This window comes from Parasteatoda tepidariorum, chromosome 10 (assembly GCF_982258835.1).
Source record: "Parasteatoda tepidariorum strain Cologne lab strain chromosome 10, Ptep-v5.0, whole genome shotgun sequence".
NCBI classification, from domain to species: Eukaryota; Metazoa; Arthropoda; class Arachnida; order Araneae; family Theridiidae; genus Parasteatoda; species Parasteatoda tepidariorum.
The window spans coordinates 69,455,528-69,476,405 of NC_141764.1; the positions used below are offsets into that span (position 1 = coordinate 69,455,528).

The following is a 20,878-nucleotide window of genomic DNA, read 5'->3' on the forward strand; positions in this document are numbered from 1 at the left end:
GTTAATGACTCTTGTGATAGCTTCAGAAGTTAAGCTAAATTTTCTTCATTCAAAAAACAGACTGCCTTCGACATCTTGGGCTTCAGTCAATCTTACAAAGATGAAATCTACAAAATTACCGCAGCTTGCATGCACATTGGTGAAATGAAATTCAAGCAAAGACCCAGAGAAGAACAGGCTGAGCCTGATGGCACGGAAGAAGGTGAAAAGTTGGCTCACTTGTTGGGCATTAATGCAGGTGATTTGTACAAGAACTTGTGCAAACCCAAGATCAGGGTCGGTAACGAGATGGTAACCAAAGGTCAAGGGATGGTGCAAGTAAGTAATGCTATTTATTATTTATATATATAATCAGAGTGAAAAGGCCATGAGCAGCGAATGAATAAATCATTACAATACTCTACTTTAATGTTAAATGGAAGTAACGTAGAAATTTATTAAAACAATCATATAGAGGTGTCCAAGTCAAAGGCTGAACTATGACACTCAGTGGAATAAATCAATCATTTGTCATAATTTTGCGGTTGGGAATGGCAACTAGTTTGCACTCCTCCAATTAGACAATTCGTATTCCCATTACTCAATCTGAGGCTGATTGATGGATAGCTAGGGGACAGGTAAGTAAAGTGACGTCAGATTAGACATCTCTGTAACTGATTAAGGCTGACGTCACTTCCCTTAACTGCTGACTGAAAACTCATCAATGATAAATCAGTTAATGGTAGCAACCAATTGGAATACGTTTTATTTCTAAGTAAAATAGTGGAATAAACAAAATAGTGTTAGAACTATTAAGTAAAATAGTGTTGCCATTAACAACCAGAATATTATAGCCATTGATTCAATGATAATAGTCATATGATATAGACCAGCCTCTGGCTCGAGCATCCTGAATAGGGGAATTTAATATGAATTAAATCATGTTTACTAATTTAAGTTAGCAATCGTGGATATTTCATTAGAAGAAAAGACACATACTTCAGCGCAAACTATTGCTTAAAGAATAATGGTTACTAAAAATTGGAGAACTTTTAGAATTAAACAGTTTAACATTTTGGATGTTAACAGTTTAATATTTTTAGAATAAATAGTCTCTGATTCGGCACAGTGCAATCTAAAGGTTAAAGTACTTTTCATGAAATGTCTCTGCCTTCTAAAGCATGTATCTTAGCACGAATAATAGCAATATTATACAAGTCATGCATTAATGGAAACCCTTAAGTCACGTAACAAACGATCGGAAGTTATTAATTAATTTATCAATAATTTTTCAATTATTCAATTATCAATTAATTTTTTATTAATATATTATATGTGTGTTGTGCCATGTTCAACACTAATGAGGAGATCGTCCTTATAATTTAATTGCAATGCTGTAACGTGATATGATACGCTTTTTAAAAATATGAATAAGCGTTTTGATAGTAATGTCTGTATTCCCAAAAATACTAAATACAAGAAACGATGAAAATATAATTTAACATTAACAAAAACTAAGAAAAATTCTTCAAAAAATAAAAAAAAATGAAAAATAAAAACCATTTAATTATCTAAATTCACGCTTTTGCTAAGAAATCAGAGTACTAAAGCTTGGTAATTATTTTTAGGTAACATCCTCTCTTGGTGCTTTGGCAAAGGCTATGTTTGACAGGACCTTCAAATGGCTCGTAAAGAAGTTGAACGAGACTTTGGACACCCAACAAAAGAGACAGTACTTCATTGGTGTACTCGATATTGCCGGTTTTGAAATCTTCGACGTGAGTATTCTTGCATCATGAACTCTGAGAGAATCAAAAATTAATATTTTTAAAGTTAAAATATATTATATATGATTAGATAGGTTAGTAGTTTTCTTGTATGTAATTCGATAAGCCAGTAGCTAATTTTTGAAAGTATCTATTAGTTCGATTTTTTAATATTCTGAATGATTTATCATTTAGCAACGATTTTAAAAAATGATGTGTTTTTCTTTTAAACTTTAGTAATGTAAATGCATAAAATATTTCTCCTAAAATTTAATAAATAATAAAGTTTCGTGAAAAATTGTATGATAATTTTCATTATGTTTCTAAGTAATTAAGACTAAAAGAAGTACTAGAAATTGTATGATTACTCAAAATAATGACAATTATTACAAATTGCATATAATTATATTAATACAAACTATATAAATTATGTTAATAATAATTAAAAATGTTTAAATTACATTTTATTAAAAACATTTTGAATTTTATTATATTTTTGTGTATATAGTATTAACCAGATCAGCACTATTTTTCAAGAATTTTGTTTTCAATCAGGCGTATACTTTTGGCTAATGTCACTATACTTTAAAAGATGATTATTTTTGAATAAAAGAATCGATTTTAATCTAAAAACATTAAAAATCGAGGAAACAGCAATTATGCCGAGATATTACAATGAAACTTAATTTAGTTAATCATCTACCAAGATTTCAAGCTGCGATTCAAACACAAGGAAATAAGAAACTATGAATTGATAAAAAAAAAAAAAAAAAAGGAAAAAGATTTAGATTTTTTGCCCCAAGATAAAGCATGAGACAGATAAGTAAATTTTACTATACCTATATGTCTTTCTATCTCTATCTCCTTCTCTATCAGCACACTATATGTTTACCTTTTGTTTTTCTTATTAGTTTTAGTAACTATGCTATTCTAGTAGCTTCCTTGATTCATATTAAAAACAATATAAAAAAGATTGTTTACCATATCACGAAAACTATATAAAAAGACGTGCACTAAATTGAAAAAAAAAACGTGTTACTGTGTATGGGAAAATATACATAGAAATTTAAGTTTACATAAAAAAATTGAAGGACTTAGCATGATAAGAGAATATATTTTTATGTTTAAAATCTAATCGTTCGCTGAGTACGCTATTGTTTCATGCTTACAGTCCAAAAAAAACTTGTCTTGATTTTTCATTAATCTCTTAAAATAAATTTTGATTAATCATTACATCAATTTATATTTATAACTGGGAACTGAAGGTTAAGTTTCAAAATTAAATTGCACTACCATAATTAAAGGAAAATGCCTGTTAGTAACAGAGATAAATATCTGGAATTTATTCAAGTAATTTTTATTAGAAATGTACTGAGATGAGTTTTGTACTCGAAGAGACATCTAGAATTATGATATAACTGTAACCTGAACTGCAAAGATAAACTCTTTACAATTAATTAAATTTAATAATATATCTTATCCAACGCGTATTAGTTCCTTAGTAGCTCTAGATGCTGTAATCTTATAATAGGAAAAAGTAGACTGTAAAGTTGTTTTTATTTTCTAGAAAAAAATCTTTCTGTTAATAGCAATTGATGTATAGCGTGTCTAGAATAACTTGATGTAAAAAAATTTTAGAATCTGGTCTTAGAATATTATAATTTTGGATCTAATGCCATTAGTAAAAATGTTCTAGATGTGTTTATTCCTTTAAATTCCTTCTTTTCTTTCTTTGTGTATATGTTGTTCTCTTTGTAACTCTTTTTTTTCTTTCTTTCTGTGTGTACTATTTCCCTATTGTCTTCCCTACAATGATCTTTCTTTGTCAGTTTAATGGCTTTGAACAACTATGTATCAACTTTACGAACGAAAAACTACAACAATTCTTCAACCATCACATGTTCGTTCTGGAACAAGAAGAGTATACCCGAGAAGGCATTGAATGGGTCTTCATTGACTTCGGACTCGATCTTGCAGCCTGTATCGAACTTATCGAGAAGGTAACGACGCACACTTAAATGAAAGACGAAGCCGTCTCCATTTATGGGCATGAATTCACCCGAAAAAAACATGCTGAATCAAATTAAGCCTTCGCAAACACGCTTGCTTTCAGTTAACACCAAATTCGCACATTTCACGAATAGGACACCGAAGGATTCTTAAAAAGATGCTGAGCTGTTGCTATTTTAATATCATGCTTAAAAACAAAAATTTCAGTCTCATTTACTACTCCATCGTTCAACTAACTACAGGGTAGTGCTGACAAATTTATTGATTTAAAATTTGTATTTGAATCGTAGTAATTATTCTTATTAGTTATGTATTAAACACCAAATGCAATTTGGTATTAAAATGTATTAGCTTTTCCATATAGATTTGCATTTAAATTATACCTAGTAACTTATTGGTCATTGCATTGCAACTCAATGATAAAGTTTTAAACTTGCCATAATACTTTGAGAGACTGAAGTTTTTGTCTGATATTCTAACGCTATTTATACCAATATAATTAAGGCTTGTGCTTTTCCCCTTATTTTTCTTGCTTTTTGCCTTCGCCACATTGCTTGCAGTACAACGGATTCGAGCAACTTTGCATCAACTTCACCAACGAAAAACTCCAGCAATTCTTCAACCATCACATGTTTGTACTGGAACAAGAAGAGTACAAACGTGAAGGTATTGACTGGGTCTTCATTGACTTCGGTCTTGATCTTGCCGCTTGCATTGAGCTGATCGAAAAGGTAATGATACCCTAGCAGTAAAAATTTGCTTTATCATACCCTTTATTTAATAATCATTTGCTTCTTTTCCTTTTTTTGAATAAGCAAAAACATACATGCACGTAGACTAACCGATTACATACTTTTACTAATTTTAAAAATAAACAAATGTGTATACTTTTATATAAAAAATTTTTTTTTCTCTTTCTCTTTCGAACTATACTTTTAAAAATATATATATGCATATATGTTTTGATTTGTAAATATTCAAAACATATATGTACGTAAACTAACCGATTACATACTTTTACTAATTTTAAAATTAAGCGAATATGTATATTTTCATTCAAAAATTTTTCTCTTTCTCTTTTAAGCAATACTTTTAAATATATATACATGCATACATGTTTTGATTTGCAAATATTCAAAACATGCATTCATGTAGGCTAACCGATTTCATACTCATACTAATTTTGAAACTATACTATTTTCCAAAATTTCTCTCTCTCTCTCTTTGTAGTAATCTTTGGATTGAGACTAATAATCTTTATAAAAAAAATTCTTGTGTGTACATTTTTTTTTCTTTCTTCAAGTAACTTTATTCTTCTTAAAAACAAATTCATTTTATGGAATATTTACGTTTTAATTTTTATCTGCATGGAAAAACATTTAAACCACATCACCTGAATTAAAATTGTTAAATTTAGCCCTTGGGTATCCTGTCCATTCTTGAGGAGGAAAGTATGTTCCCCAAAGCTACCGACAAGTCCTTCCAAGACAAGTTGAACGCTAACCACTTGGGCAAGTCTCCTAACTTCGTCAAGCCTAGACCACCTAAACCAGGTCAACAAGAAGCTCACTTCTCTATTGCTCACTATGCTGGCACTGTAAGTTACGCTATTGAATTTCGCTGACGATTTAAATCTTAGCCATCTAAGTAGACTCTCTATTTCAGTTCAATATTTACAAATTGTTTCTCTTCAATTATCCAGGTACCTTACAACATAACCGGATGGCTGGAAAAGAACAAGGATCCAGTAAATGACACTGTTGTCGATCAATTTAAGAAGGGCTCTAACAAACTTTTGGGTGAAATCTTTGAGGATCATCCAGGTCTTGGTGGTGATGACAAGGGTGCAGCTGGTGGTAAGGGAGGTGGCCGAAAGAAGGGTTCTGGTTTCCAGACTGTATCTGGTCTCTACAGGGTAAGTTAAAGTAAAATTATTCGTAAATTCGAACTTTTTTTTTCTTTATTAAATAAATAAATCTCTAAAGATGAAGGATTTTGATTTCTTTCTTATTCATGCATTGTGTTCTTTTTAATACTAATATAAGTGAAAAAAATGACTTATTAAAATTAAATTTTAAATTTGTTTTTGTTTCATACTACATTTCACATTATGAGTGAAATTCCAATCAAATTTCATTTGCTTTAATTTTTGTTGTTATGTTAGATTATCTATTTAAATCATTTCTTTATAACTGCATCATACTTTGATAATTATTTCATGCAAATTTTAATTAATTTACAAATCTTTCCTTAAACTTTATTTCGAAAATATGTGTGTAATTTATAATTGCATTATGGATTGTTGATTGTAATATTTAAGTTTTTATAATTTTATTGAATTTGCTTCAAAAAAATATTTCTTTAAATTAAGTTAATATGAATTGAGATTACGAGCAGGAATCATAAACATGGGAAATTCAGAATAACACTTTTATTTCGTTCATCAGAGAGACAGATTTACGAGTTGCCAAGCCACGCATCCTATGGAGTTTACAAGCTAGCATTATAGTATGCTTATTCAAAATAAAAAGGATTTTTATGTGCAATGCTTTTGTTTGTGTAGTATTTAGAAAATGCTTCGCAACTGCGACTTAAATAGCGTAATGCATGTTCAGTTTTCAATATGTAAATGAATATTTTTCTTAGGTACAATTTCTTTTGCTTAGTACTTACAGAAATCATATTTGTTAGCAAGCTTTCTGCTGCAGTGTGTGTAAAATCGCTTATTTGGACACATGATTTTCTTCATGCTTTTTATGTTTTAAATTGTAAATATATTAATAAATGCTTTTATAATTCATGTAAAGCATTATTATTTTATGTTTAGATTCATTTTAAATATTTAGATAACTGTAGCATTTTCAGCTAAAAAGTGTGCCAATTAAAATAATTATGCTTTGCCTATTTAATAGAGAATACCAGCAATCTTTTGCAAATATGTCTATCATGCAGTCATAAACCAAGTTGTGGCTTGATTTTACTTCTTGTTATTTTTAATGAAGCAATCCTTCTTTAATTACTGCAGAAAGGCGTATATACACATATTGCCTAACACATATTGCCTAACTCCTTGGTTAAAACGTTTCCAAGACGGAAATAAAACTATTTGCAAAAGCTTTCTGGTTGCTCAGCTTTCATGCATAGATGTGAGATAGTAGCTTTGAGCAAAAGCTGTGTGTTTTAATTTAAAAATTTCCCTCTTTTAGGGGAATAGTATAATTACATGTTTTTAATCAATAACTATATATTCTTTTGCTTCGCTTTTCTAACAACAGGAGCAACTTAATAGATTGATGGCCAGTTTGCACAGCACACAGCCTCACTTCGTACGTTGCATTATCCCCAACGAAATGAAACAGCCAGGTAACCTACAATTATTCAGAACCCAAAAGAGATCGTTTCCCTCACATTTTATCCTTACCTTTTATCATCCAGCTTGCATTAATGCAACTATTTTGGATCATTCTTCCCTCTCAAGATACATGCAATATCTTACCCATTGAGTTCTTGATTATTGCATTGTTTTTTAAACAACATCTTCCTAAGTTTGCACTGTTCAGAAAGATCCCTTTCATTTATGCATTGTTTATTTTTTAATAAAATCCATTTTATCTATTATTCACAAAACCCTTTAAGTTATAATTTATTGCACTGTTTTTAGACAAAATTCCTTTATTCCATTTATTCTCCCTATTCTCTTTTTTAAAAAAACCAAGCCCTGTTAATAAATTCTTTATTGCATCTGTTTTTAAACAAAATCCTTTTTTCAGTTTCGCATTATTTCTTAATCAAAACAACTACTTATTATATCATTCACCTGACTCTTAAAAAAATTCCTTTTAGGTTATTATTTATTGCACTATTTCAAATGAAATTCCTTTTAATTATACATTATCTTGTTTAACAAAACCCATTTCATTCATGATTCACCAAACTTTCCAAGAACATACCCTTTTAAATTTTTATTTATTGTACTGTTTTGAAACAAAACCCTTGTCATTTTGCACTTGTTTTGAACACAATCCTTCCGAGTTTTGTGTTATTGTATTGTTTTAAAACAAAAAACGTATACATCCCTTTTACATTCCCAAGCATAACTTAACAAAATAAAATGCAATACCATGTTTTTTTTTGTTCCGGTAATTCTCGCTACATATTTTTCAACTCACGCCTTGGAACAACGGATAAAAGAATTCAGGAGCATCAAACTTTCAGGGGTTAAAAGAAAAATTATAATTTTAAACTAAGATAGAAGAGGGTTTCTTGATTTTTCTCTTCATTTATTTAACTTATTTTCCTATTTAATTATAAAACAGGAACAGCTAAACAAACTGATGGCTACTCTGCGTAGCACCGCTCCTCACTTTGTCCGATGCATCATCCCTAATGAAACTAAATCTCCAGGTAAGATATATAATCGGTGCCGAAAAGCTTTACGAACGATTGCTTACTTATACTCGGTTGCAAGTTAAGAAAACACCATTGCGGTGTAGGATTTAAGTAATCATCCTTTAGTTCCGTTTTATTTCGTTATCAAATTATACAAATATGCTTTCAAAACTGTATAAAAGGTTTTAAAAAACACGCCAGAGAGAGTTTTAACTCGTGCTATCTTTTACGATATATATATATCATAGAATTATTCAAAAAGGTTACAGTTTCGTAATCTTATTGGAATGCCAGACTTATTTCGATAACTAATTTGAACATACGTTCTTGAAAAAGAAACAGCTATATGACGTTGCAAGATCATTGGACTTGATTGGACCATTGAAAATGGCGCGTCTAATGCTGACACGCTTTTAACAAATCAGATGCGAGATAGAGAATTTTTACTTTTGTTTTGCCACAAGAAAAAATCGTCTGCAAGAAACAATGTTAATTATTCTTTCATCAATTTCTTTAAATGCGAACGGCAAGACATATATTTGTTACGAATTTAAGTTATCATTTTTGTTAATTCTAATTTCTCGTTAATCGATTATTGTTGTTAATAAGAAAGTAAGCAAAAAGGAAGCTGTGCAGCGTCGTTTCAAGAATTGGCAATGTTGATATGCGTTCGCGCTAGGAGCTTGGCATCCATTTGGCGTGCACTTAGATGCAAACAGGCTCTCTCCACAGGAATAATGATTTTTTCTTAACTTGCAACAGAGTTTAGAAAAATAGTGCTGCAGAGTGCTTTTCTATGCTTTAGTTGGATTTTAGGCTAAAAGTAAAAGTAAAGCATCCTAAAAAGGAATAAAAAATGCCTTTTTCGCTTACTTCGATGCATTCTTTAGACTCTTAAATTTCAATTATATAAAGGAATAATGAGAATTTAATTTGTATAGTTAGAATTATTGCTTTACTAACTGCGTAGCTTACTGCTTTTTAAAAAGGCTAATTATTTAAATTAGCTTTAATTTTTGAATTTAAAGATACAATAATGCTTTTATAAAATATTTTAGCATTTATTTCTATTATAAAAAAGTAAAATAATTTTAAGTAATTTTGGAATTGGGGGAATTTTTTTTTACTGTTTAATGAATATTTGCATAAAAACTGGCGATATATGAAACATCTAATAAATTTATATTTTTTAATTAATATACTAACATAAAATGTAATTTTTATTTATAAATTTCATTATCTTACAACTAAAAGCATGAATACCATATGAACATTTCACTTTCCTTTTTCTATTTTTTCATCATTTCTTACCTAATTTCCTTTCCATTTCAATATTATCATTAAAATGCCTCTATTGAAATAACTTAGAATTATAAAATTCTTAATTTCTTTATTGTATCTTTATTTCTATATAATATTTGTAGAAAAAACAATAAAATTCATGTAATTTTTTATAATCTTGCTAGTTATGACATTTTAAAATGTAATTTTATTTTTTTTTAAAAGAAGCTAATTGATTTTTAATATTGTTGGAAATGCAATATGCCATTTTAAATAAGAATTATAATCTCAATTATAAGTTGTAAATTAATTGTTCTACATTATTGCATCAAATGAAATCAGTTGATCAATTTATTTTATAAAATTCGCATTTAAAACTGTCTTTTTTAAATTAAAAAAAAATATTTAACTTGAAAGATGCAAAAACTAAAAATTTTAAACATTTAGATTTATTTTATATGCATTTTTATCTCCAAAAAATTTGAAATATATAAAATATAAGCTTAATTACTAATTGATTTAGAGATGAAACTTAGAAGCAGACTAATTGTGTGACAAGGCGATGCTATATTTTAATGAAAATTAAAGACAGAATGGCTTGAACGACAAATAAACCACGAAATGAGACGCCCGTGAATATTTTATAAGTTTCTGTTTAATTTATAATATTTTTCAATGCCATTTAGGTGTTATTGATGCTGGCCTAGTAATGCATCAATTGACATGCAACGGTGTACTTGAGGGTATCCGTATCTGTCGTAAGGGTTTCCCCAACAGAATGATCTATCCTGACTTCAAACAACGGTAAGTTAAAGGAAATTAAATGTATAGTTATTTACTTAATTATAACACTCTTTATAAATTTCACGAAGGAAAAGTTGTTTTCAATAAGAATCCGTAAAGTAATTAAAACGTCCTAATCAACTTTTAAAAATTATTATTAATTACAATAAAAATGAAAACGTAAGATTTAGGCAGAAATTTTACTTATGCAAACTGAAATTTTTCTTATTTATATTTTGAAATTATTTATTATTTTATTAGTCTATGAACTTATATTCATTTTAAATTTCATAAAATTTATAATAATGCATATAATCTATTCTGTCTCGTAACTGTACAGCATTTAGTCATAGTAAAGCATTTTGAATTGATCAATGTTAGAAGTCAATTAATAAAGCCTATTTTTTATTTGCACATTTACAATAATTTGAATAAATACAGTATATAACTTCAAAAAAAATTTATGCAAAGCTTAACATTTGCAAGCCAAAATAAAATAGTATTTGGACCAATAAGGTACAAACAAAATATTTTATTTCCAGATCATAATTATGAAACAAATTCTTACAATTTACATACATTTAAAATAAAAATGAAAAATATTTTATTTTTTGGCGTTTTTTAACAGCATATTAATACAATTAGAAAAATTTTATTGTTATGGTTTTATTGCCTGTTTACACATGAAAATGAATGAAATTTGAATTAAGTTAATGAAGTTTAAATTAATATTAATTCACAAATAACAAGGGAAATCCCAATGTTCGAAATTACTATGCAAAATAAATATGGTGATAAATGGATTTAGGGGAGAAACATTGGAAAAAATAATAAAAATAAATGGTAAATAAACATTAAAGTATTTCGAGCACATATGAATTATTACTAAAATGCAAGCGAACGGGATAATTTGTAAAAATTTTGCACAGTAAAAATATCTTTCTCGAAATATATAACATATCATAAGAAATATGAAGTAAGCTAATAAAGTGATTTTCCATCCATTTTAGTTACACCATCTTAGCTGCTAGCGCTGTACCCAAGGGATTCGTCGATGCTAAGAAAGTTTGCGAAGCCGTATTGGAAGCTATTCAACTGGACAAGAATGACTACCGTCTTGGAAGCACTAAGGTAAGATTTGATTAAATTTCCACGGATATCAATTCCTGTTTATGTAGAGAAACTTATTTAGATCCAAATTACATTTTTTTAGCATTGCGACTTCCTCTTCCTGAATGAATAAGTGTATTCCTCCTTATCTTCCTTTTCCTCTTCCTACCTCCTCGGATGTTTCCCAACCATTCCTCTTCCACGATGTTGATCTATGGTGAGTTCCAGTTTCACATCCAGAGAAATGGGACATGAGATTAAATAAATTAAATCCTTTTTTTGTTCTTTGACCGGAATAGTATCCAAACAATCCTACCCCTTCCTCTTTCTCGATTTCAGACTGTGTTAGGATCTACTAGATGAAGTGTTGTCATACCAAAATGTAAAAGTAGTTAAACTGTAGTTATTAACTGTGAAATTTAGGTATAAGAAAAGTGGTAGTTATAACCTTTGAATTTTCGCCCATCGTAGAATTATTAATGTAGAATAGTTTGAAATATAAAAAAGTGTATGTTTTATTTTATTCAAAATTAATTCTAAATAAGAACACAATTATTTGAGCAAATAAAACAATAAAAGGAGAATCATTGCAACAGTGTTTAGTTTCAAATTTGAAACTTTAGGTTTTAAGTGTAACATAATTTTCTAGCATAGTTTAGCACTTGGAAAAAAACACTTTTAAAGTACAAAATATAAATAATTATAAAATAAATAAGTTTGATTAATGCGAAATAATTTGAGATGGTATTTTCTGAAACTGCATAAATATACAGTTAAGGTACTTAAGCTATAAATTTCTATCAATATATAGAGCTTCTAAAAATAATTCTAGGAAAATAAAGTCTTAAAATAATTAATATATTTTTGAAAATAAACTAAAGTAAGAAAAATATTATTCCATAAAGAAAATAAAAGCAGTATTAGCAGAATTTAAAACGCAAAAACTGGAGTTCAAATTCTGAACTAAACTCTTTAGTGGATTTTTTCATTGTAATAAATTAATATAATGTTTTGATGAATAGGTATTCTTCCGTGCTGGTGTCTTGGGTCGTCTTGAAGAACTTCGTGATGACCGATTGGCTAAGATCGTAACTTGGTTGCAGGCCTGGGTCAGATGGTACATCTCCAAAAAGGAATTCAAGAAGTTGCAGGAACAAAGGTTTGTAGGACAGACGACTGTTCAATATATAGCCACTTTTATTTTAGAACTTCAACCAATGCATCATATAAATCGTATGAATTAATTGTTAATTTCTTATTTTTCTACAGAGTTGCCCTGCTTGTCATTCAGCGCAATCTTCGAAAGTTCCTTACACTTCGCAACTGGCTATGGTACAAATTGTACATGAAAGTAAGTAAACAATTTCTTCTAAATAAAATGTAACTAGCGACTGGTCATATCAACTAAAATGGAATACAGTTCCTTCCCGCTTTTAAAATCTTATTCAGAATTTTAGTTCTTAAACTTTAACCGGATTTCAAAAAACTTTAAACTATTTTTATTAAAACACAAAAAAGTTTACCCTTGTTTTTAACATTGATATAAGTCTGTGCATCTAAGCTTAACAATGAAATTGATGAATTTTTAGTTCAGAATCATATGCTATTATTTTTTTCACTTTAAAAAAATATAATATTTTTAGCGAATTTAGAATATCTAACATTTTTTTTCTCAAGTTTCGTATAAAGGCCTTATTTGTAGCGACAGAAATTTTCCTTGATAGTTTTAAAACAAACCACCATTACTAAATTCGAGAAAAAAGATAGAATATGTACTTTTATTTCTACGTTTTAATTGCGAGTAATCGCTGCAAAAGTGAAATATTTCTTTCAATAAGACTTTTAATTATCTATTTTAATTTTCCAGGTCAAGCCCCTTCTCAGCATGGCTCGCGTCGAGGACGAGATCAAGGAGTTGGAGGACAAGCTCAAGAAGGCTTTAGATTCTCTAGAAAAGGAAGAAAAATTGAGAAAAGATTTAGAACATCAAAATGTAAAACTGTTGCAAGAAAAGAACGATATGTTCTTGCAATTGGAATCTGAAAGAACTGGATCTGGAGATATGGAGGAGCGTCTTGCTAAGACCATTTCCATCAAGAATGATCTGGAAGGACAACTCCAGGTGTGTATGAAAAAATAACAAATTTTAAACTTTATTTCACCACAGAAAGTTTCTTTTATTCATTAAAAGCTATAATAAATTTTAAAGAATAATATTTAGTTAACACAGACATTAAAAAATACAGTTTCAGTTTAATATTGACTTTCTAGTATTTATGTATAAAAACATAACTTATTTCTCAATTTTTTGCATTCCTCATTATTTAAATCAAGTTCAATCAACATTTTGTACTCACACGATCTTCTTTAATCAATTCTATTAAAAAAATAATCAGTTAAATTATTAACAGAGTTGTTTATTTAAATAAAATTGAACAAATAATAAAAAATGATGATAATAAAATGTTTAAAAAATATTCTTCATACTTAGACTTGTATTTTGAGGATAAATTATGGTAGACATACGGTTAATTTGTTATTGCGTTAAAAAGCATTTTCAAATTTTAAAAAAAAGTTTTTTTTTAAAAAGAAATGTATGAATGTCTTCAAACTCAGCAACTTTCTGAACAGATATTCTTTGGTTAAGAGTCTAAGAGGATATGTAAAAAGGACTACAACTGTCTGGGTTTGTTTAAAGTTATGTCTGCACTGTACAAATAAAAGATTGATTTTCAGAAGCGATAACGAATTCCTTATGAAACAATTAACACAAAGAAGCTTGTGAAAACCCTTCAAGGTTATATTTTCTGCATTTCTTGTAATGAAAAAACTGTAAACAATCAGAATCTGTCATGAGGCAGAAGAAACTTAAGCATACTTTTAAGGAATACATTTTAGTTCCTAGAGTTTGTTTTTATTTATTCGAAAACTTGTTCTTCTAAAGGGTAACAAAGTAATTCTTGTTCTCTATCATAAACCATAGATTAAATTAAGTTAGGCAAAAAAAAAAAAAACATCTATATAGTTTGAATTAAAAAAAATCAACCGATTTTCGCCATTCAAACCATTAATTCAGAACTCTGAATTAAGTCACTAATTCGGATCAGGAAACGAAATGTGGTGATTTGAATCAGAAATGAAACATTTGAAATATTCCTTTATTCAACTCATAAGAATTTTTAGTCTGAAAATTTAAATTAAAACAGCAATTCAAATTCAGAGTAAAATACCTGCATTTATTAATTCGAATCGAAACATTGAATCACTTTCAAATTGATGATTAATTGGACTTTTCTTATTAAATTATTGGAATATTAATGAAAAATTCACAATATATTAACACAAACTAGTAATTATTTAAACAACACGTAATAAGATAAGAATTATGCTATAAAATAATCCAATGCTTAAATTACTTAACATTACTTATATATAACTTAAAATTTAAGAAAATGTAGATGTATTTATAAAATACCTTTAATTTTAAAAAATCAGGGTGCAAAAGGATAATCCTAGCTTGCCACTAGCTTTTTTTTCGAAAACATTTATTTAAGGAAAATGTTTCACAAATAATTTCGCATTTTACTTTCAACGAATTTAATTTTATTTACTATTACGGATTTATGGAAGAAATAGAACAATGGAATTAGATAAGAAGATTTATAGATATATAGAAGAAGACTTTAATTTTAAAAATATTTCTTAAGCATTGCTCAAAAAACAATAGAATTAACTCCCAGTAAAATTTTACCATCAGTAAAACTATGTTTTTCTGTTTATTACTATAAGTTCCTACTGAATTGAAAACGAAGAACAGTGAAGATAATATCATTTTGTTGTTGTTTTATTAACATTTTGTCATTCTTTTTCAATGCGATTTTTTTCAATGCCTTTCTATGTTATATTTGCCAAATCTAACCGATTAGAGTTTGAGATTTTGACTCAAACCATGTTACGTTTTAAAACTATTTTGTAAGAGAAATTGATGAAATCTGAATCGTTTCACAATTCTGTTTGAAACTCCAAACTGATGCAAAACTTAAATTTAAAATAAAAATGGCTCTTCAATAAATGAAGCAAAGCATCTTTCCTATGTTATTTTTGGAAATTCTTATGACAAGCTTTAAAAACTATTTCACAAACCATGTTACATTTTAAAAATCTTTTGTTTGAGAAATTCTGTAAAACTAATTTTTTTCTTCTAAATTCCATTTGAAAAAAATTATGTTTCTAATTACAAATAAATCAAAACGTCCTCCCTGATATCAACGCTAATTTTATGCTATCGTCAGCATTATTTTTAGATTTAGTGAGATATCTCAGTCTCGGGTAAGGACGTTCCTTTTAAAATAGCGAGATATTCAGAGTTTTCCTAAAGTTATTTGGCAAAATATCAATACATATATTTATGGCACTTTCTATTTCCGTGTCTGATTTTGATGGATGATGCCTAGAATTATGAGGCATGGCACCTTAAGTTTATGTATTAGGTTAATTCACAAGTCTTAATATTTTATTTCAGAAAGTATTTCTTTCTCTCATATATTTAATATTTAATCGATAATATTTCATTATAATAGTTTTGATTCAGTAAAAAGAATTAATAGACTTGCTTTACAAAAAAAGAATAATATGCATATATACCAATATATATGAATAGCTTGAAGAAGTATAATAGTAAACCCTACTTCTTCCAATGGATTTTGAAATCAAGCTGTTCCTTAGCACTGTTCCTAGATTGGGGCTTTACAAATTTCCAAAAATTTTCTTAAATAACATCACATTGCACAAACTTCTTGTTTCCTTCATGGCTATCGTAGAATTTTATTTTTAATAATAACACTCTACTGTAAAATTTAGAAATGTTGCTCATCAAATTGAACCAAATCTTTACACATATATATTGATAAAAAATTTTGTTCGCTAAATTCGTTGAAATATTCTAATTAAAATAGAAGAAAAGTTTTGTAAATAAATAAAACTTAATAGCATTTTTTGTTAAGTTTCTGAAGTATAAGGTTCATCAGACTATTAGATTTTAATTTAAAGGCATAAAATTGCAAAATTGAATTGGATAAAAAAAGTGAAAAAACTTGGTAATTTTAACTGGAGCAACAGTTATACAATTCTTCCTTTTAAAAGAAATCAACTTCATCGCACTTAATTCGATGTATCATTGAAAACAGCTTCATGAAATATTATTTGAACAGAAAGATAAAAAATAAAATGAATATCAATATTGTATGTATTTCTTAGATGTTGTTACAGATGTAATGGATTACTTTATCTTAACTTGGCATCCAATCCTAAAGAGCTATGATTAATATCTTGACAGAGAAACCTCGGCGTCCTGATTAACAGTCGTGCGTGTCATTTTAACTAAAAGTAATTCAAAACTCTCCTCTCGAAGTATAAAAACATAGGCACTTATGCCAAAAATCGAGTGAGAGGAAATCTTTCAGTCCATCCAAAACGCGGGGGAGGAAAAATATTTTTTACCCCCTTCAATTCTGAGTCACAATCGTGCTCTGATTATTCCATCTCGAATGAAACTTTTCATTTTAAGCACTCATTAACGACGCCGACTTGGTGCTTCTAAGAAGGTTTACTTCGGTTTTCTTGCACTTCAGTAATACAAAAGGAATAAATTAATGCAAACAATTTATTCATCAGTCTAGGTATAATTGTTATCAGAAAAATCAAAGCAAACGATCATAAATATTTCTCGATTCTTGTGAAAAATTTAGAAATAGCAAACGATTTATAATCGGTTCTAAATTTCGTGAGAAGACATAAAAGAACAAACGATTTGAAAATTGCTATCATTCATTGTGAGAAAGCATAAAGGTGCAAACGATCAAGTGGATTAATTTCAGAAATACATATTTGTTTAAAGAAATTGGAATTATTGCAACAAGCTAAATCAACATTAGAATTCTTACTTGATTAAATTATTTTACAAATATAAATATCATTTTTTAAATATGGCTGCAGTTGGAATTAAAAATTCAGAAAACTTCATGTATGAAAATGACAAAATGAATAATCATATGGATCTTGCAATTCGTCTACAGGAACTTCAAGAGAGGTTATCTCACGAAGAAGATGCCCATTCTAACTTGAACCAAAATAAAAAGAAATTAGAAGGCGAGATGTCAAATCTGAAGAAAGAAATCGAAGATTTGCAGCTCGTTATCCAAAAGGTAAGTTATATTTGTCTTCTTTCATTTTTATAACGTTTTATATTTATTAGTTAATATTGACCTTATTAATTAGTTATTATTATGGTCTTTTTTTTTGCAAAACCTTCGAGTATAATCTGATTTTTAAAAACTTTATATAAGAATTAACTATTTTTTAAAATTTTTAATAATTTAACGGTTTTAAACCTGTAACATTTCATAATGTAATGTGATTTCAGAAAAAGTCTGAATTACGGTGTTTGCTAGATTTATTTAATGAAAAGAAATTTTAAAAAATTATATAAGATCATTATTGTTCTTTGGTTATAAAACTTGCGATTTTAAAAAATTCCAGACGTGAATTTTTAATTTTTAACAAAATTAAATATTTCTAGTTAAAAATTTCGAACAGAGAAAGCAAAGAATAAATTTATTTTGAAAATTATAATTTTTTTTTATTAACAAAAGAAACTTTTGACATTGAAAATGCTAAATATCTAGGAAAGGCTTTCTAATATTACATTAGGCATTCTATGGTGTTGATTTCTAAAGTCGAAGAAAAATAATCACACGCTGTTTTGAAAGGGTTGTAGTAATTTACATTATTAGTTCTAAACAATTGGATAATTAACTTGAATTTTGTTTCGAATACAAACCTAGGACTTTACTACTCTTAATTCCCACCTAAGATGAGTGGTTCGTGAATTTCTCGACACTTGAAAGCATCCGTTTGGTTCCTGTAGCTTTTAATTATTTTTGCATTATAAGCAATAAAATGCATATCACTTCTTTATATTCATAGGCTGAGCAAGACAAAGCTTCTAAGGACCATCAAATTCGCAACTTGAACGACGAAATTGCTCATCAAGATGAACTCATCAACAAATTGAACAGGGAAAAGAAACAACTGCAAGAAATGAGCCAGGTAAATTATTAATATGTTTATTAACGATCTTATCTTTTAGTGATAAAAATATAAACCTATTGAAGTTGAGGCATCTAATATACATACGTATAACAATAATGCCAAATCTTTAACATAATGCACGTATTTAATAAGAATATTAAGCATAAAATATGTAATAACTATGGCATTTAAATAACTTAAAATCATAATTGTTTAAATTTCTTAAGATGAAAGAGAATAAAATATGATTCTTTTTCCCGAATTAATCATAAATAAGAAACATGCAATTGTTTTTAAAAGAAATAATCTTTCTAATTTCGAACGATCTCTATTTCAAACTTTTCTCTTAATTGCAATTTCTCTTTGCAATTTCGATCTTTTATGCACTAAGTCTCATATGAAAAAACATGCTTTCGCATAACAGTATTCTTAACATCACTCATAGTTTCCTAAAATCAAAATATTAATGGTATTATTTTATTTATTTTTATTTTTAACTCTTTTCTATTTTAAAAGTAATTATAGAAATAAATTCAGAGTATCGAAAATGCGTTAATTAATGACTTTAAAACATTTATTAAAATATTTTAACTTTCATGCTGTTGCTTGGAATAATTTAATAAAAATAAACCACTGATTAATTACAGAAAACCGGAGAAGATCTCCAGGCCACCGAAGATAAACTGAACCACATGAACAAAGTGAAAGCCAAGTTGGAATCCACCTTAGATGAGGTAAGCTTTTAATTCTAAAAAACAAACTTCTCATATTATCTCTTGTTGCCACTGAAAAAAAGTAATAATTACTATTTCAATTGTAGTTGGAAGACTCATTGAGCCGAGAAAAGAAACTTCGTGGTGATGTTGAAAAGAATAAGAGGAAAATCGAGGGAGACCTTAAACTTGCCCAAGAAGCTATCGCTGATCTCGAGAAGAACAAGAAAGAAATTGAACAGGCTCTGCAAAGGTAATTAGGATGTTTTTTAAATTTATTTTCCATTTTTTAAGAAAAAATATGAAACTATGATTACAATCTAAAGAGTTTTCTAATCAGCCGATCTAATCAGTTTTCTATACAAATAAATATAATGTACTTCTCGTAATCATAAAATACTACTTATTTAGATATTAGAAACATATAAAAAAAATTATATCAGTTGATTTAAAACAAAAAACTTAAGATATGGCAAATTTTTAAAGACATCCTATAATCGTAAAAAAATTATAAACGTTTCTACAAATAAAAATGTAATTCCAGGAAAGAGAAGGAGATGGCTAGCTTGGCTGCTAAGTTGGAAGATGAGCAAAGTCTTGTTGGAAAACTCCAGAAACAGATCAAGGAGCTTCAGGTATAGCCTAAAAATAAAATATTTCTTAATATAGATCACAGAGATGAAATTGATAAATTCGTAATGTAAAAATATGCCAGTTAATTTTTAATCTTTTTAGAGAAACTTCTTAAAAGCTAGAATAAGAATGTTAGAACCATCACTTCATTTGATCTATTAGGCTATCCGTCAAAACAAAAGCAAGTAGAAGCAGGCATTAAGCCAAAACAAATCGGGATGGAAATTAAACTGGGTAGACTCATTTGTAAATAAATGTCTAACATTTTCTTAAACACGTTTTTTAAATGAAATAAATAAACGAGATGGTAGTATAAATTTAGAAAATATCATTAAAAAAAAGACAAGAATTTCATAAGAAATAAAACTTTTTTAATAAAATAATTAATTCGTGCTCCTATGAAATTAATCCTCTGATATATCAGCTTTTTTTAAAGGGCACAAAAATTATTTTTAATTGCATAAACATCGCTTCATACAGAAAATATTTTCTTCAAGTTTAAGTTACATTAAAATTGGAACATTTTAAAATAATTATTAATATCTAACTATCATAAAGCATCCTCATCCATTTTGTAAAATTATTCAAAATGTTTTAAAAAAACTGCTTCGGTTTTTGAAAACAGGGAAGTAATTTTGTTTACGCATTACACATTATCACATAAATGCCTGTACTGATTCCAGACCGCATTCCTACATAAATATCATCAGTTGGAAATTGAATGGAATTATTCCAACGGTATTTTCTTTCTTTCTTTCTAAAAAGAAAATATTGACGACATTTATTGTGCTAACGAGACAAGGCTGAGCTAGATAATCCAAATGGAATTCAGACTTGTCTGTTTCATGCCTGGTAAAAGTATCATCACTTAGTTTGTCACGCTTATTCCCCTTTTTAACCACCCCAAAAAGGTAACAGAGACATTCTAATATTTTCCTCGCATGGCGGGAGCTTGTGACTCACCCGCTCACGCCTTGTCATTTTCAGCGTTCATTTTTGGAACATGACGATGGAGGGGATAGAGATGATTCCTAAAGATATAGGATTACCACTCACTTTGGCAAAACTTAGTTTCTTCCACATCTCCAGAGTTGTCCTTTCACTTCCTCCTCACCCTTGGCACTG

At 28.4% G+C, this 20,878-nt stretch overlaps 1 protein-coding gene across 33 annotated transcripts in view; it reads left to right on the top strand.

Moving 5' to 3' along the window:
* The window catches only part of LOC107443488 (myosin heavy chain, muscle), a 48,117-nt gene that overhangs the window by 16,504 nt on the left and 10,735 nt on the right, over window positions 1-20,878 (top strand). For 11 of the 33 annotated variants that reach the window (XM_016057363.4, XM_016057356.4, XM_071184054.2 and 8 more), the window contains exons 11-26: window positions 61-318; window positions 1,608-1,757; window positions 4,316-4,486; window positions 5,173-5,352; window positions 5,458-5,670; window positions 7,031-7,118; window positions 10,112-10,229; window positions 11,219-11,339; window positions 12,341-12,477; window positions 12,588-12,669; window positions 13,186-13,440; window positions 17,393-17,521; window positions 18,303-18,425; window positions 19,055-19,141; window positions 19,228-19,373; window positions 19,665-19,755. In XM_016057363.4, the coding sequence (XP_015912849.1) occupies window positions 61-318; window positions 1,608-1,757; window positions 4,316-4,486; window positions 5,173-5,352; window positions 5,458-5,670; window positions 7,031-7,118; window positions 10,112-10,229; window positions 11,219-11,339; window positions 12,341-12,477; window positions 12,588-12,669; window positions 13,186-13,440; window positions 17,393-17,521; window positions 18,303-18,425; window positions 19,055-19,141; window positions 19,228-19,373; window positions 19,665-19,755 (2,349 nt within the window). Of the gene's footprint in view, window positions 1-60; window positions 319-1,607; window positions 1,758-3,574; window positions 3,746-4,315; window positions 4,487-5,172; window positions 5,353-5,457; window positions 5,671-7,030; window positions 7,119-8,071; window positions 8,160-10,111; window positions 10,230-11,218; window positions 11,340-12,340; window positions 12,478-12,587; window positions 12,670-13,185; window positions 13,441-17,392; window positions 17,522-18,302; window positions 18,426-19,054; window positions 19,142-19,227; window positions 19,374-19,664; window positions 19,756-20,878 lie in introns of all 33 variants that reach the window. The other 22 variants (XM_071184055.2, XM_071184032.2, XM_043042986.3 and 19 more) reach the window with 3 other exon arrangements.